Source organism: Diabrotica virgifera, chromosome 6, assembly GCF_917563875.1.
Source record: "Diabrotica virgifera virgifera chromosome 6, PGI_DIABVI_V3a".
Classification (NCBI taxonomy): domain Eukaryota; kingdom Metazoa; phylum Arthropoda; class Insecta; order Coleoptera; family Chrysomelidae; genus Diabrotica; species Diabrotica virgifera.
This window is the reverse complement of record NC_065448.1, coordinates 3,089,081-3,103,124: the sequence shown is the minus strand read 5'-3', so window position 1 is coordinate 3,103,124 and position 14,044 is coordinate 3,089,081. Positions and strand designations below refer to the sequence as shown.

Genomic DNA, 14,044 nt, shown 5'->3' with positions numbered 1-14,044 from the left:
CCACAGCAACGAAATTTATAGTGGCCCAAAGAAGAATGAAACGATCACTACTTGGACTGACTCTCAGAGACAGGGTCAGAAATGAAGAAATCAGAAGGACAGGCGTCACAGATGTCATAGAGCGAGTAGCGTGGCTGAAGTGGAATTGGGCGGGCCATGTAGCTAGAATGAAGGACGGGAGGTGGACCCAAAGAATTACAGTGTGGAGACCAAGACAAGAAGAAGACGTCAAAAGGATTGCTGGGAATTGGTTGGAGAAAGCCCAAGATCGATAAAACTGATTAGGGGAGGCATATGTTCAACTTTGGATGCAGAAGGCTGGATGATGATGATGATTGTGCCCGGACATGTCTTCTCGGGCTACGTCGGTTCCATCTTTGTTGACGAGCCACAAATCTGCAGAGTTGTCAGTAGGTGAGGGACCGGTGCAGACACTCGCAAGATATTTAGGTTGGTGTGTTGTTCTAATGCATTGCCATTCCACACAATTTGGAGTTTTCGCAGAGCTTCCTTTGCGCGTAGATGCAAGGCACAGACTTGAGTCTCAGGGAATTTTGCAGGTAGTACGCAGTCATTAGTGCTTGGTAGCTTATTTTGCCCTCCAGAATGACGAAATAACGTCAGTTTTGCAGTAAGAATGTATGGTAAACTAGATATCTAGTTTACCATATGGTAGTCTTTGAGAGTGTCATATACAATTTGTGGAACAATGTCGTATTGAGCCTGTGAGCAGTGCCTTACTATGTCATAAGATCATACTACTAAGATCTCTTGGGTCCTCCCGTGGTTTTATAAGGCTATTACCTACTTTAGATTTTCTCCATGTGTTTGGAATTTCGCAAGCTTTACAGCACGTGTTATAGAGTGGTAAGATCTAGTTTCTTCTTGGTCTGTAGGTACTTTATTTGTTCACTGCCTAGATCATCCACACCTGCAGCTTTCCCTATTTTAGCCTCCTCATACCATCTTGGAGTTCTTTTAGTGTAAATCAAATTCCTAGCTGATGTGTCTCCTGCTTTCAATCTTCTAGTGTTTGTGTGTTTATATCGGATCTTTGTTCTTCTATTCACAAGGAGTTTAGTAGCGGTTTGGTTTGCTATAAGCTTGCAAGGTGATTATATTCCTTAGTAATACTAAGATCACTAAGTTTTTTTAGAAAGGTTCATGCTATTTTGCTACTGTGTCCATTTTTTCCAGAGTTTCGATCCATTTTTCCTTTCCAGCTTGACTCAGCTGTTGGAGTAGGGCTACTCCTTAGTCGACCGTTTCCTGGCTGAAAGGTTCAGCTGCATGGAGTGTTTCATATATTCTCATTAGTTCTTTAGGCTCACTGGACATCTGGAGGCATTGTGTTCTACATCCCATTAGAAACATTTTTAAAAATAATTCTACAAATTTTTCGTAGTTTCTTGGTTTTGGTTTAAGTTGTAGCAGCTCAAAATCTAGCATGTCAGCATGCTTTTCCAGGGTTATGTTTTGAAGTTAAATCAGAGAACATCAAACACAACAACATAACACAGTGTTCGTTGTTCTCTGGTTAAATCTCCTTCTGAATGTTTATACATGTTTATACCAATTAGTCTATTCTGCGTTTTTTGGTATGGGACCATATTCTACTTTGGTACATCGATCTTCGAGATTAGTACCTACTTGGAGAGCAGATATCCAAGTTATATCCTCTTTTCCAAACTCTGCTCTGAAAGATGGTGGAAGTTTAGGATATTGGTTTAATGTGAAACCTCGCATCAGCCCATGCTTCTACTGGGCGTCCGAGTCTACGTAGCCCCAGAGTAAACTGTGATTGATAAATTCTCTCAGTATAAGATAGGGGTGAACATATAAAGGGCTGGAGAGTTTATATTATATACCTAACTGTTACAATATTCATTAATTTGGTTTTTTGAAGTTATACTTCTTTACGGGCGTAATGACGGTGAAATTTTATATGGTAAAACCTAGCGACCGGGCGCATGCGCATTATAACTTTGTTCTGATTGGATGTTCAAATGACGTGACAAAAATTATCCAATATGGCAGCTGTGGCACAGCTGTGGGACTGTGGTTTGGTTATAATGTATGCTTGTTGCGTTTTAAAATTTGTAGGAAGAGAAACAACAAACAAAAAGTTAGTTAATGGTTATACTGCCTTTTTAAATAGTTTTCATATTATATTTTTGGACTTATTTATATAGAAGAGATGATTGTTGCATGCCAATGTGAAAGCTCATCAAACTGTGACTATTACGCCCGGTTTCATAATCAGTTAAAGTGGACTTTAAGTTTTAAGTTGGTACCCTTGTCAATGCAATTCATATGGGTAAATGTCAACGTTAAAGTGAACTTTAGTTAATGTTCACTTTAAGTTTATTATGAAACCGGGCGTTAGTATGAGTGCCGCAGATCTCGCTTATTCAAAGCTAAATAATCTTTCACTGGTAAGTGTTTTATAAATAGTTGATCAAATTTTGTTATGATATTTGAACATAGCCACTTTGCACGACGCAAGTCGTGCAAAGTCGTGCAAATTATTTACATAATTTGATTACCATCAAAATTTCTATCAATATTCACCTAATATATTGTTTTCTTACTCTAAGTTTTGTTGTATTTTTTCAATTCTAAATCATTTCAATTCAAAATCTAAATAATTTGATTTACATAAGTTAAAAATGTCAAAAGGTTAATCTGTTTAGATAGACGATCTTCGCACATAATGACAAGCTGTCTCTGTGGCGAAGTTTTAATGCGAGTGAATCCCAATACAACGCAAATACCAGCCGCGTGGTAAGTTGGTTCGAATCCCAATAGAAACTTTTATTTTTTTATTTTTTTTTATACATTTTATGATTGTAAGTATATTTATTATATAATTTTATTTTCAGAAAATACGTATTTAGTTAAAAAAATTTCCGACAATTAAGGTTCAGAAATCATTTGTGGCATTTTTAATGTGTTTGTGTGTGTTTTATTTTTTTATTATTCTAATTTTTGGCACTGTTTTAATAAAAATGTTTGAGAAGTAGTAAGTATAAATTATTTAATATTTAAATAAAATATAAATAAAAAGTATATTAATTTCGTTTATAATCATATAATTATATAATAGAAGTATAACTTCTTACGTGCGTACAAAGTACACACACATTCTTTTTTTTTAAATAGAATGGGATAGAGTAGAGGTTCAGTTTACAACTGATACAAAACAAAACGTTTTAGTATTCGTGTATGCATTTAATACTACTATATATTTTGTAATAAATTCTTATAATTTTAAACAATATGAATTAATTATAATAGATGATATGAATGTTGCATAATTTTCAAATCCAACAATTGACAGTGCTTCCATCTATAGTCGGTAGGGAAGTGTAAAAATAAAAACATCTTGCGCATTGATTTGTTGTCAACATACTGTCAATGTCAAACATGTGAATGTGAAGTTGAAGTTACTATTTCTGAGCACTTTTTAAAAAGAAAAAAATTACGTAGTTACAAAAACCTAATTTATCCACCATGGATATTACGATATTAGCAGGAATAGCAATTTTCTTATTTTCAGTTATAATAGGATTAACGTTTTATCTCAAACAGACTAAGGAAGTAAAAGGTAACCATTTCAAATACCATATTTTTTGTTTTTTTTTGCAAAACAAAAATATGACTAAAGATGTTTAATAAGCCAAACATTTCTTCTTATAAAATAATTCAAGATAATATTCCGTTAATTACCATTAAATTGAGAGAAATTTGTAACATTTGTGTCAAAAGATTAGAATATATTTAGAGAATTCTTTAAAACTTTTATGAGTATCTGCCATTATCTTTTATCTTGATATTGTCGTTGTAGTCCACTGTATCTCTAGTAATTCTTCAGTACTAATCAAGCCAAGGAGGCTCTGAATGTTCCCACAAAGTATGACAGAAGGATATCTAGTCCCCACCGTAGTGGGGTTGGATGTATGATGCCAGGCCCTGGTGACTTGAAAGAGGTGAAGCACGATATGAGGTGCACGATAAAGAGCTGAAGCACACTATTCATTGTTCTAGTGAGATGCCAGGCATTCATCGAGGGTATGATTATTTCTTCTATCCAGTGTCCAGTGCGTTGCTGTTGAGACTCTAGAACAGGGGAAGTGTGTTTTCATCAGGATCTCAGTGCTTTCGCAAAGGTTGGAAGTTTTTCTTCCATCTTCCTTCGTTAATATGCTGATGTGGGTCTTTCAGGAGCACTTTTTCGTTTTTATATACTGGAAGCCTAACCACTGAAATATTAGAAACTGAAAAAACTCCGTTTGTACGATTATTTTGGATACAATTCGACACATGGCCATTGATTAATAAGCTACACAGTTTTTACCCAGTACCTGGGTAGTTTTTAATCAATGACATGGCGTAATCTGACAACTTTCTGAAGTTTTTGGAAAAGGGCCCCGCCACAAACACTGACACGGGGCCCCTGTGGGGCTAGGCTACGTCACTGTGTATAGGCGTGAAAAGATGTAACAATAGAACAAAGGCGTTTGCAGTGTATTGGCGTATCTGCGTATGAGATTTTTTTTCGGAGAATATGTAAAGTATTTAGCGAGTTTATTTTTTTATAATTAAAAGAAATAAGCCACTTCGGGCCCCTGCGGGGCCCGGGCCCCTGGGTGCCCGCCCCAAGCGCCCAGTGGATAAACCGGCACTGGATAAGAATATCAATCCTCTTTGAATTTGGTATGTGTTGTTCTATTAAAAGCTGTCCCTGTTGCCTTCCTAAGTTGTTCCAGTTCATCACCGAGAGTTGGTTTTGTGACATTCCTGGACTATCTCTATTTATTTATTTTTTTTTATTTATTATTCATTTACGGACCGAAGTCCATTAGTACATGATACAATTAAAATTTTTTACAATTAAAATGTCACACAAATTAGAAAAATAAGATCTAGTAGATACAAAATTGGTAAATACATAACAAACAATAATAAAGAATAAACTTACTTGCTCTCATTCAACAATTGAGAGCTAGAACATTTTGAAATTGACAAATACAACTTATCCTAGAACAAAGACAATAACAGTAGTTGACAAATCAGTCTTGAAATTAGAACATTAAGTTAAGTATAAATATAATTGTGTGGAAAACGCAGTAAAGTCGTTCACAAAGAAATCAATTTGCGGAGATAATGTGTTTGCTAATTTAAGAGTTTTAGAGAGATAGGAACTTGAACTATAATTTGTGCGGTTAATGACCTCGTGGAAGGTGGTCACAGAACGGGTGGTTCTTGAAGGTACATGTAGACCAATTTTATTTAAAAGTGGGATACAGAATTTATGACCATGAATTAAGTTATATAAGAAGCAAAGATCTTTATGTTGACGACGACTCTGTAATGAGTCAAGTCGAATAATTTGCAGTAAAGACTCATAACTTTGACCAGTGAGATGCATCTTATAAGCATAATAACGTAAGAATTTACGCTGAACTTGTTCGATTTTATTAATATGACAGTTATATTGAGGTGACCAAACACATGATGCATAATCTAAATGTGGTCTAACCAAAGAACAATAAAGAAATTTTAAAGAACGACCAGTCGTAAAGTCATAGCTGCATCTTTTAACAAAGCCAAGCATCTTTAATGACTTAGAAACCATGCTATTAATGTGTAGGTTGAAATTTAAGTTAGTATCAAGAATAACACCCAGATCTATAACTGAGTCAACTAATTGTAACCTAGTGTCCCGTATAAAGTAAGAATTATTCTCAAAGTGTCTTAGTCGAGTAAAAGTTATAGCATGGCATTTGTTTGCATTTAAGTCCATACCATTAAGTGAGCACCATTCCACAAGACCATTAAGATCTGATTGCAAATTGTAGTGATCCAAATCAGAGGTAATTATGTGAAATAATTTAAGGTCATCAGCAAATAGAAGAAATTGAGCAAAATTGAAGCTTTTATTTATGTCATTTATAAATAAATTAAATTATTATACAGAATTTTTCAAAAGCATAGCTTATTTTCTTTTGCATAGAAACCTATACCTTTCCAATTATGTAATAGTTTCTGGAGTTCCTCTAAGAGTCTTTTGTAGAGTTTTACATCTGTCCTCCTAGGGTCATAACATTTCATAAAGCTTAATATATGGACTGCGTTATGCATGATTCGACCAAGCGCCAAAACATAGTTTTGAGATAAATGGCTTCAAAGTTTTTCGTTTCTTAAAAATGCATTTATTAACATATTTGCACAAAATTTTAACAGAAGAATGATCAACTATAACTCTTTTTGGTTGCAAAGTTTCAATATAATTGCACCTACCATATTCTAGAAAAAAAAATAAAATGTCGCTTGGTCTACTTATGCTTTAAATATATTTTAGGAAGTTAAGCTGTTATACATTACTAGACCAATTACCATTTTTATGTCATTTGGTCTATTAATGCAAAACAAGATATTGCGATATGCCTCTTGCTAGAACATAATCAATTCAATTATCATTAAATATATTTTTTGCATTTTATTGCTCCAAATTTATTTTACCATTCAATAGCGTTAATTGAATCGTTTATTTCAGAAAAGGGTCAAGTCACAAAAACCTGCTTTTGAGAAAAACAAAAAAAACGTGTTTACATTCAACAAAAATTTTATTTATATAAAATAAAAATTCTCACTAATAACCTGTAGTGTTTGTCAAAAAGTATTGTATTTTTCAAAAATTTATCTTGTTAATTTGGTTAAGAAAAAAATAAATAATTTTTTGCACTTGGCCCCTTTCTGAAATAAAATTGGTGTTTACATTCAACAAAAGTTTTATTTATATAAAATAAAAATTCTCACTAATAACCTGTAGTGTTTGTCAAAAGTATTGTATTTTTCAAAAATTTATCTTGTTAATTTGTTTAAGAAAAAAATAAATAATTTTTTGCACTTGACCCCTTTTTGAAATAAAGTTGGTGGTTACACAATTTTTAAGCAAGGAGTCATGCATTGCATGGCCCCTTTCTGCACTAAACGCTAATTTCCCTGCGCTGCCAAGGCAACACCTATGGCAGCAATTGATTCCTATCTGCAACAAAAGCTGTATTTACGTTTAAATTAAAAAAATCCACCAAAAACTCATTTTGTCAAAATTAGTCACTTGACCCCTTTCTGAAATAAACGATTCAATTCCAATGCAGTTAAAATTATATCAATAAAAAATTGGAGTATACAGAATTTTTAAACAGGGAAAAATTAAAAAAAAAACAAGAAGTTGCTATTTGTATAAAAGCGTATAAATATCTAAATACATAGCGATAAAATTTTTTCTACATTTTTTCTTCTTCTTATTTTACATCTATACCTTTTTCTATTGCCAAGACTGTGTTGTCGTTGTAAAATGATATTTATTTATCTATTAACTTGCAGTAGGGACCATTGACAATTCATAAATTGAATTTTGTTGAATTGTTAAAAATCTGTTGTTATTCGAAGCGTTAGTGTACTAAATAGCGGTACATAGATACCTTTTTTTATGGCTCAGCTAATGTTAAGACATTGTAAAATGAGATTTATTTTTTAATAACTTGCAGTCCCAACCATTGAAAATCGATATGAATTGTATTTTGTAGAATTTTCAGTATTTTGTTTTTATACCAAGCGTTAGGGTATTTGAAGCAGTCTGAAGTGAATCTTGTTTTTTTTTTCTTAGAACTATTTTATGCCTTATAATATATAGAGATTTTATATAGATTATTTGTATTTTTCAATTTAATTATACATAAACACAACATTTTCACTTTAAAAAAATTCGATCATTTTTTGACCGAAACTTCAAAATTAATGTGTACATTAAGGGGTACAAAAATGTTATTCTGGTCAAACGCTTAGTTTAGCATAACCAGACCAAAGACGCTTAGTCGGCGCTTAGTCTACTATTGCAAAACTAAGAATGGTCGGTATGGATATAGTATTGTTATGCAAAACTAAAAACCCTTAATAGACAGAATGTCGCTTGGTTTAATTTTGTTTTTCTTAGTAACCGTTAATGTGACAATAACAGGGATTTTTTCCAAGATAGTTTAAGTTATGTGTCACCAGAATCCACTATTATCTCGATTTTAAAGAAATGGCGCTTGGTCGAGTTGTTATGCATAACGCCATCCATATAATAATTGTTGGCCCAATTTTCATTTAATTTAAAAACGGATTATTTTGACAGTAATTACCACAAATTGAGTAAATCCGCAAGTACTTCGCATCTAAAGGCTCTTTTTAGTAAATTTTTAAAGCAGAATAATAAATCTTTAGTAATGATCAAATTATGTGTTGTGTATACTCGATTTAGGGACTTCACAATTGCAGGAAGTTCTTTTTTCATTTCTACATAAATATTTGTTCATGTCTTGTTTATTTCTATTGATGGTGTTCATTATCTGACTAATGGTATCTTCTTTTTACCATTTTTTATGGTTTTTATATTACAGTATACTTTCTCTATAAAGTGAACATGGGTATTACGAGGTTTTGCTTATAATGAAGTACCTTAGGTATCCCATGAAATTCCTATTGAATTATAACACTTCTATAACAAGGCATATTTGGTTATAACAAGGGTAAATGAGATTGAAGAACATGTTTCTTTACTTGTTTTTGGCGTGGTGATTGCTATAAATAAATACCCCAGCTGCCTGTATACAGAAATGCCTAAAACCTGTGTGCTTATTGAGACCAGTGATATAATAAACTACACCTCCTGTCAACTGCATCATATTTATCCACAGACTTTTTCAAAATGCCATTCAAATAATATTTAGCATTAGGGCAGTCAATGAGTGTATGTGGTTCCGAATTCCATCCTACTATATCAATTTACGTGATATTTTCACAATAAGTAGGGAATAGCCCAAGAAACAAAGTCTACCCTATGCCGATGTGTGCTTTTGTCTTGGGGGCGCGGGCGGTTCCCACCCCTTCTTCGAGGTGGAAAATGTTTTGCTTAAATAACTACGGAAGTTGCTAGAGAACCTAATACTAAGCAAAAACTGTTCTATAATTTTTTTTTTGAAAACTCAATACTTTTTGAGTTATTCCTAGTTGAAAATTGGTCATTTTCATTGAAACATAACTCCTTTTCAAACGGTTTTTTGCGATACCTTGAAAACTATGCATCTAACTAAAAAAACCATATAAAACATTTTTGTAGCTTAAAAATAGCAAAGAGATTCTTTCCTTTATGAATCTTCTAGTTATAACACAAAAAGAGATATGGTAAGTGAAAAAACTTGTTTTCTTGGTGCATGCTCAAATCAGTGTACTTAACTTGAAATAACAGAGAAATAGTCGATTTTAGGTGTATAAGCTACCAATAACTTTTGTCGTGCTTGAAAAGACCTTTAAAATAAGCAATATTAAATGTCGATTACATTTAAACTATGCGAGATAAACTGTAAAAAATTTGATGACTTACGTATTTTAAGAAAAAAAAAATGAGAAGTATATTTAACCCCTCATCCACAAGAATTTAAATGCATCGTTTTCCTTCTACAATACATTTTACTATAGTGTTCTTTTTATGTTCAAAAAGTTGGGCGGGTTTAAAATGAATGGTTTTTGAAAAAAAATAAGATCAAATTATTGAGCGCATTTTTAAATTTTCTTAAAAATCTTCCTATTTCTCCATGTAACTCGAAAATGATAAGAGATGCCAAAAAAGATTCCATACAAAAATGCAGGTTTGTTCTAGATAAACATTTTGATTTTATTTTTTATAACAGTATCTCTTATCATTTTGAAGTTACATGGAGAAAAAGGAAGATTTTTAAGAAAATTTAAATATACGCTCTATAATTTGATCTTATTTTTTCAAAAACCATTCATTTTAAACCCGCTCAACTTTTTGAACATAAAAATAACACTGTAGTAAAATGTATTGTAGAAGGAAAACGATGCATTTAAATTCTTGTGGATGAGGGGTTAAATATACTTCTCATTTTTTTTTTCTTAAAATTCGTTAGTCATCAATTTTTTGCAGCATATCTCGCTTAGTTTGAATGTAATCGACATTTAATATTGCTTATTTGAAAGGACTTTTCAAGCACAATAAAAGGTATTGGTAGCATTATACACCTAAAATCGACCGTTTCTCTGTTATTTCAAGTTGAATACACTGATTTGAGCGTGCACCAAAAAACAAACTCTTTTTACCTACCATATCTCTTTTTGTGTTATAACTAGAAGATTGAAGAAGGAACGAATCTCTTTGTTTTTTTATGGGCTACAAAAATGTTTTATATAATTTTTTTAGTTAGATGCATTGTTTTTAAGGTATTCGCAAAAAACCGTTTAAGAAGGCAAATATTTCCATGAAAATGGCAAATTTTCAACCACGAATCACTCAAAAAGTATTGAGTTTTCTAAAAAAAATTATAGAACAATTTTGGCTTAGAATTAGGTTCTCTAGCAACTTCCGTAGTTGTTTAACCAAAAAATTTTCCACCCCCGAGAAGGGGTGGGAACCGCCCCCAAGACAAAAGCACACATCGGCATAGGGTAGACTTTGAATAAGGAGATATTTTCAGGCTATTCCTAAAATTTCATTAAAATCCATGCAGTAGGATAGAATTCGGAGGTAATAACCTGTTCTTGCTCTCATTGACTGCCCTACATCTTATATTGCTCGGAGTGGCTTCACTATAGGAAGTTACTGTTGTAGAAAACTATATATTCATAATTTATGCACAATATTATGATTGTCTGATATAACGAGATCGGCTTATAACGAGGTAAAATAGTCTGCCATTTCAATTCTCGTTATAGAGGGAGTCTACTGTATTTTAATTGCTTTCTGTGTATTATGCTCATTATGAGGCCCTGTACATAGCCAGACAATTTTAAATTGAAATATTTTTCAATAAATAGAGAAACATTTATTATATCTATATTATGTATTATGCTAATTGACCATTTAGCCCTATTCTGTAACTTTTAACAAATCGAATAGAAATGACCAAGTCAAATCGTAATTACCCGAAATCGGAATGTTTGATATCTATCACGTCATTTTCGTGTTTGGATTGGTATTCTGTAACTCACATCGTAAGCAAGTTAAATCAAAATCGGCAATTTCTATTTCACGCTGTCAAGCGGGGGTGGCAACCCCGCATTGTCAAGCAAAATTAGTGTTCTGTGATCCGTTTGTTACTGGTTCTAAATTTGAAATACGACACCGTTGCCATATCTTCAATTTTTCATATTATCACATTACATACAGTCGCTTTTTTAAAAATAGTTTTGAAATAACAAAAAAGAAAAGTTTTGAAAAGTAAACAATAAAATGTTAGTGTAAATATTGGACACAAAAACCTCAAAAGATGATAAATGGTTTTAAAATTGTTATAAAAAAGAAGATAAACTGATAAATAAAAAAGATAAATGAAGCTAAGATGTATAATGTAAGATATTACTAATATATACAATCTTAAGATTTGATTCCAGCTAAAATAACTGATAAACAACTTTTCCCAAAAACGGCGTCTTTTGTATAATTATTTTCTTTTCTATAAGCGTTAATACAAATACAAGTAAAGTGGTATACTATATTTATCAATCAACGCTATGTCTATCTTTATATTTTAAACGTTCTTGTACAATCTATTCTTGTACATTATGCCATTGATTGAAATTGTATAAGAAATATCCAAAAAATGTTTGGCAACACTGTGATTGGCAAACATTCAGATTCAGAATCTGAATTTCGGATGCCAAATCAATTTTAAGGTTAGGTTTGATGCATACTCGTACATGTCTAAATTAAATATACATTTCCCTAAATAAATACCACCACAGACTAAAAATTAAGCAGATACAAAAGGTAAAAATACTATAAATAATGATAAATAAGTAGCAATAAATTATTTTTTGTAGATATAAAATATAAACGTCAAAACAAAATACAATGCGCTTGGGTCTTATCGAAATCTAATTTCGATAGGGTAAATGGTGTCGAAGTCATTTCTATTCACTATTATGATTGTAGAGATTCCGAGAGAGTTATGGAATACCAATTTTGACTATTTCTATTCGACTTGGCCACTTCTATTCGATTTTTCTGACTTCTATCATCGAAATGAGTTACAGAATAGGCATGAATATCTATTGTATTACTGTAAAATATTTCTATCATTATAGATGCTAATGGACCTAGAGCTGCAGGAAATAGGGCTCGAGAGGCAGCAGGTCCAGGTGGAAGAAGGGCTCAGATTGCTAGAAACAGAGGAGTGCGTTTAAGAGCAAATGGTATGTATTAAAAATAATATTAATAGTACTCAGAATATCTTCTCATATTGCCTATACAGGGTGTCCCAGACTAATTTACCCACGCTATATCTCTTAAACGAATAGAGATTTTCGAATGGGACAAAAGCTGATATATTCTACTTGTAATACACTTTAATATGGCGTACAAAAAAATCATCCCCTAAATAATCATCCCTTAGTTACAACCCCTAACTTTAATTATTTTAATAGCACCCTGTATATTTTTTATAGTTTTGGATGTGGTCTTCTATCGTATATTCAACACATTTTTTGAAAATAAAATCGGTTCGTAAATAACCAAGAAAATATCAGTTTAGTTTTGTTAATTATGTGTCCCAGACTAATTTTTCAAGGCTATATTTCATAAAGGAATAGAGATTTTCGAACGGGACAAAAACTGATCTATTACATTTGTAATACACTTTAATATGGCGTAGAAAAAAAAATATCCACTAAATATTCATCCCTTAGTTACAACCCCTAACTTTATTTTTTTTTAAATAGCACCCTGTAAGTTAGGGATGAATATTTAGGGGATGACTTTTTTCTACGCCATATGAAAGTGTATTACAAATGGAATAGATCAGTTTTTGTGCCATTCGAAAATCTCTAACCGTTTAAGAAATATAGCCTGGATAAATTAGTCTGGGACACACAATTTAACAAAAATAAACTGGTAGTTTCTAGGTTATTTACGAACTGATTTTATTTTAAAAAAATGTGTTGAACAGACGATAAAAGGCCACATCCAAAACTGTAAAAAAATATACAGGGTGCTATTAAAAAAATTAAAGTTAGGGGTTGTAACTAAGGGATGATTATTTAGGGGATGATTTTTTTGTACGCCATATTAAAGTGTATTACAAGTAGAATATATCACCTTTTTTCCCATTCGAAAATCTCTATTAGTTTAAGAGATATAGCGTGGGTAAATTAGTCTGGGACACCCTGTATATTTAACAACACTGTTTGTTAAAAATTTTTCTTATAATTGAATATAGAGTATGTATACAGATCAAATTTAATATTTTTATTCTTTCTTTTCAGTTGCACACCAAGAGTTAGATGATGACGACGAAGGAGTAGACAATGAAGAAGAAATCAATGACGTCGAAATTGATGGTAAAATGGGAGCCAAAAAGAGAGCAAAATTAGAAGCTAAAGCCGAGAAAAAGGCAGCCAGAAAAGTAGAGGAACAAATACGGGCTGACAAAAAGAAAAAAGCTGAACAAGCAGAAGATGAAAGAAGAAAGGCAGATGAAAGGGAAAAGGCTGAAGAAAAAAGATTGGAGGAAGAGCAGAGAAAGGCGAAGGAAGACCAGGAGAAGAGAGAGTATGAAGAATATTTAAAGATGAAAGAAGCGTTTTCTGTGGAGGAAGAAGGGTTTGAGGAAGGGGAAGAAGGAGATAGCCAGAACTTGTTGCAAGAGTTTGTGAATTATATAAAGACCAATAAGGTTGTAGTGATTGAAGATTTAGCAGCGCTTTTCAAGCTTAAAACTCAAGCAGCTATTGATAGGATAAAAGACTTGCAGAAGGATGATATATTAACTGGAGTAGTAGATGATAGAGGAAAATTCATTTATGTATCTCCGGAGGAGATGGAAGCAGTTGCTAAATTTATTAGGCAAAGAGGTAGAGTCTCTATAGCAGAATTAGCTGAAAATAGCAATGTACTAATCAATTTAACACCCAATACTACAAGCGTGGTAGCTAGATAAGTTATAAAAAATTGTAAATAAATGTTTTTTTTTTACTTTGA

The 14,044-nt window shown here is 32.3% G+C and overlaps 1 protein-coding gene across 1 annotated transcript; it reads left to right on the top strand.

Annotated features, from left to right (window-relative positions):
- Positions 1–3,411: 3,411 nt before the first annotated feature.
- LOC114326325 (DDRGK domain-containing protein 1) lies at positions 3,412–14,038 on the top strand. Its single transcript, XM_050654207.1, has 3 exons — positions 3,412–3,607; positions 12,154–12,261; positions 13,330–14,038. The coding sequence occupies exons 1-3, from the start codon at positions 3,514–3,516 to the stop codon at positions 14,001–14,003; spliced, it is 876 nt and encodes a 291-aa protein (XP_050510164.1). The 5' UTR covers positions 3,412–3,513; the 3' UTR covers positions 14,004–14,038.
- The last annotated feature ends 6 nt before the right edge of the window (positions 14,039–14,044 follow it).

Excerpts from the sequence above, each read along its gene's own strand:
- LOC114326325 (XM_050654207.1), top strand. The coding sequence starts at position 3,514 with ATGGATATTACGATATTAGCAGGAATAGCAATTTTCTTATTTTCAGTT. Across the intron at positions 3,608-12,153 it reads ACAGACTAAGGAAGTAAAAG|ATGCTAATGGACCTAGAGCT; the intron begins GTAACCATTTCA and ends CTATCATTATAG. Across the intron at positions 12,262-13,329 it reads AGTGCGTTTAAGAGCAAATG|TTGCACACCAAGAGTTAGAT; the intron begins GTATGTATTAAA and ends CTTTCTTTTCAG.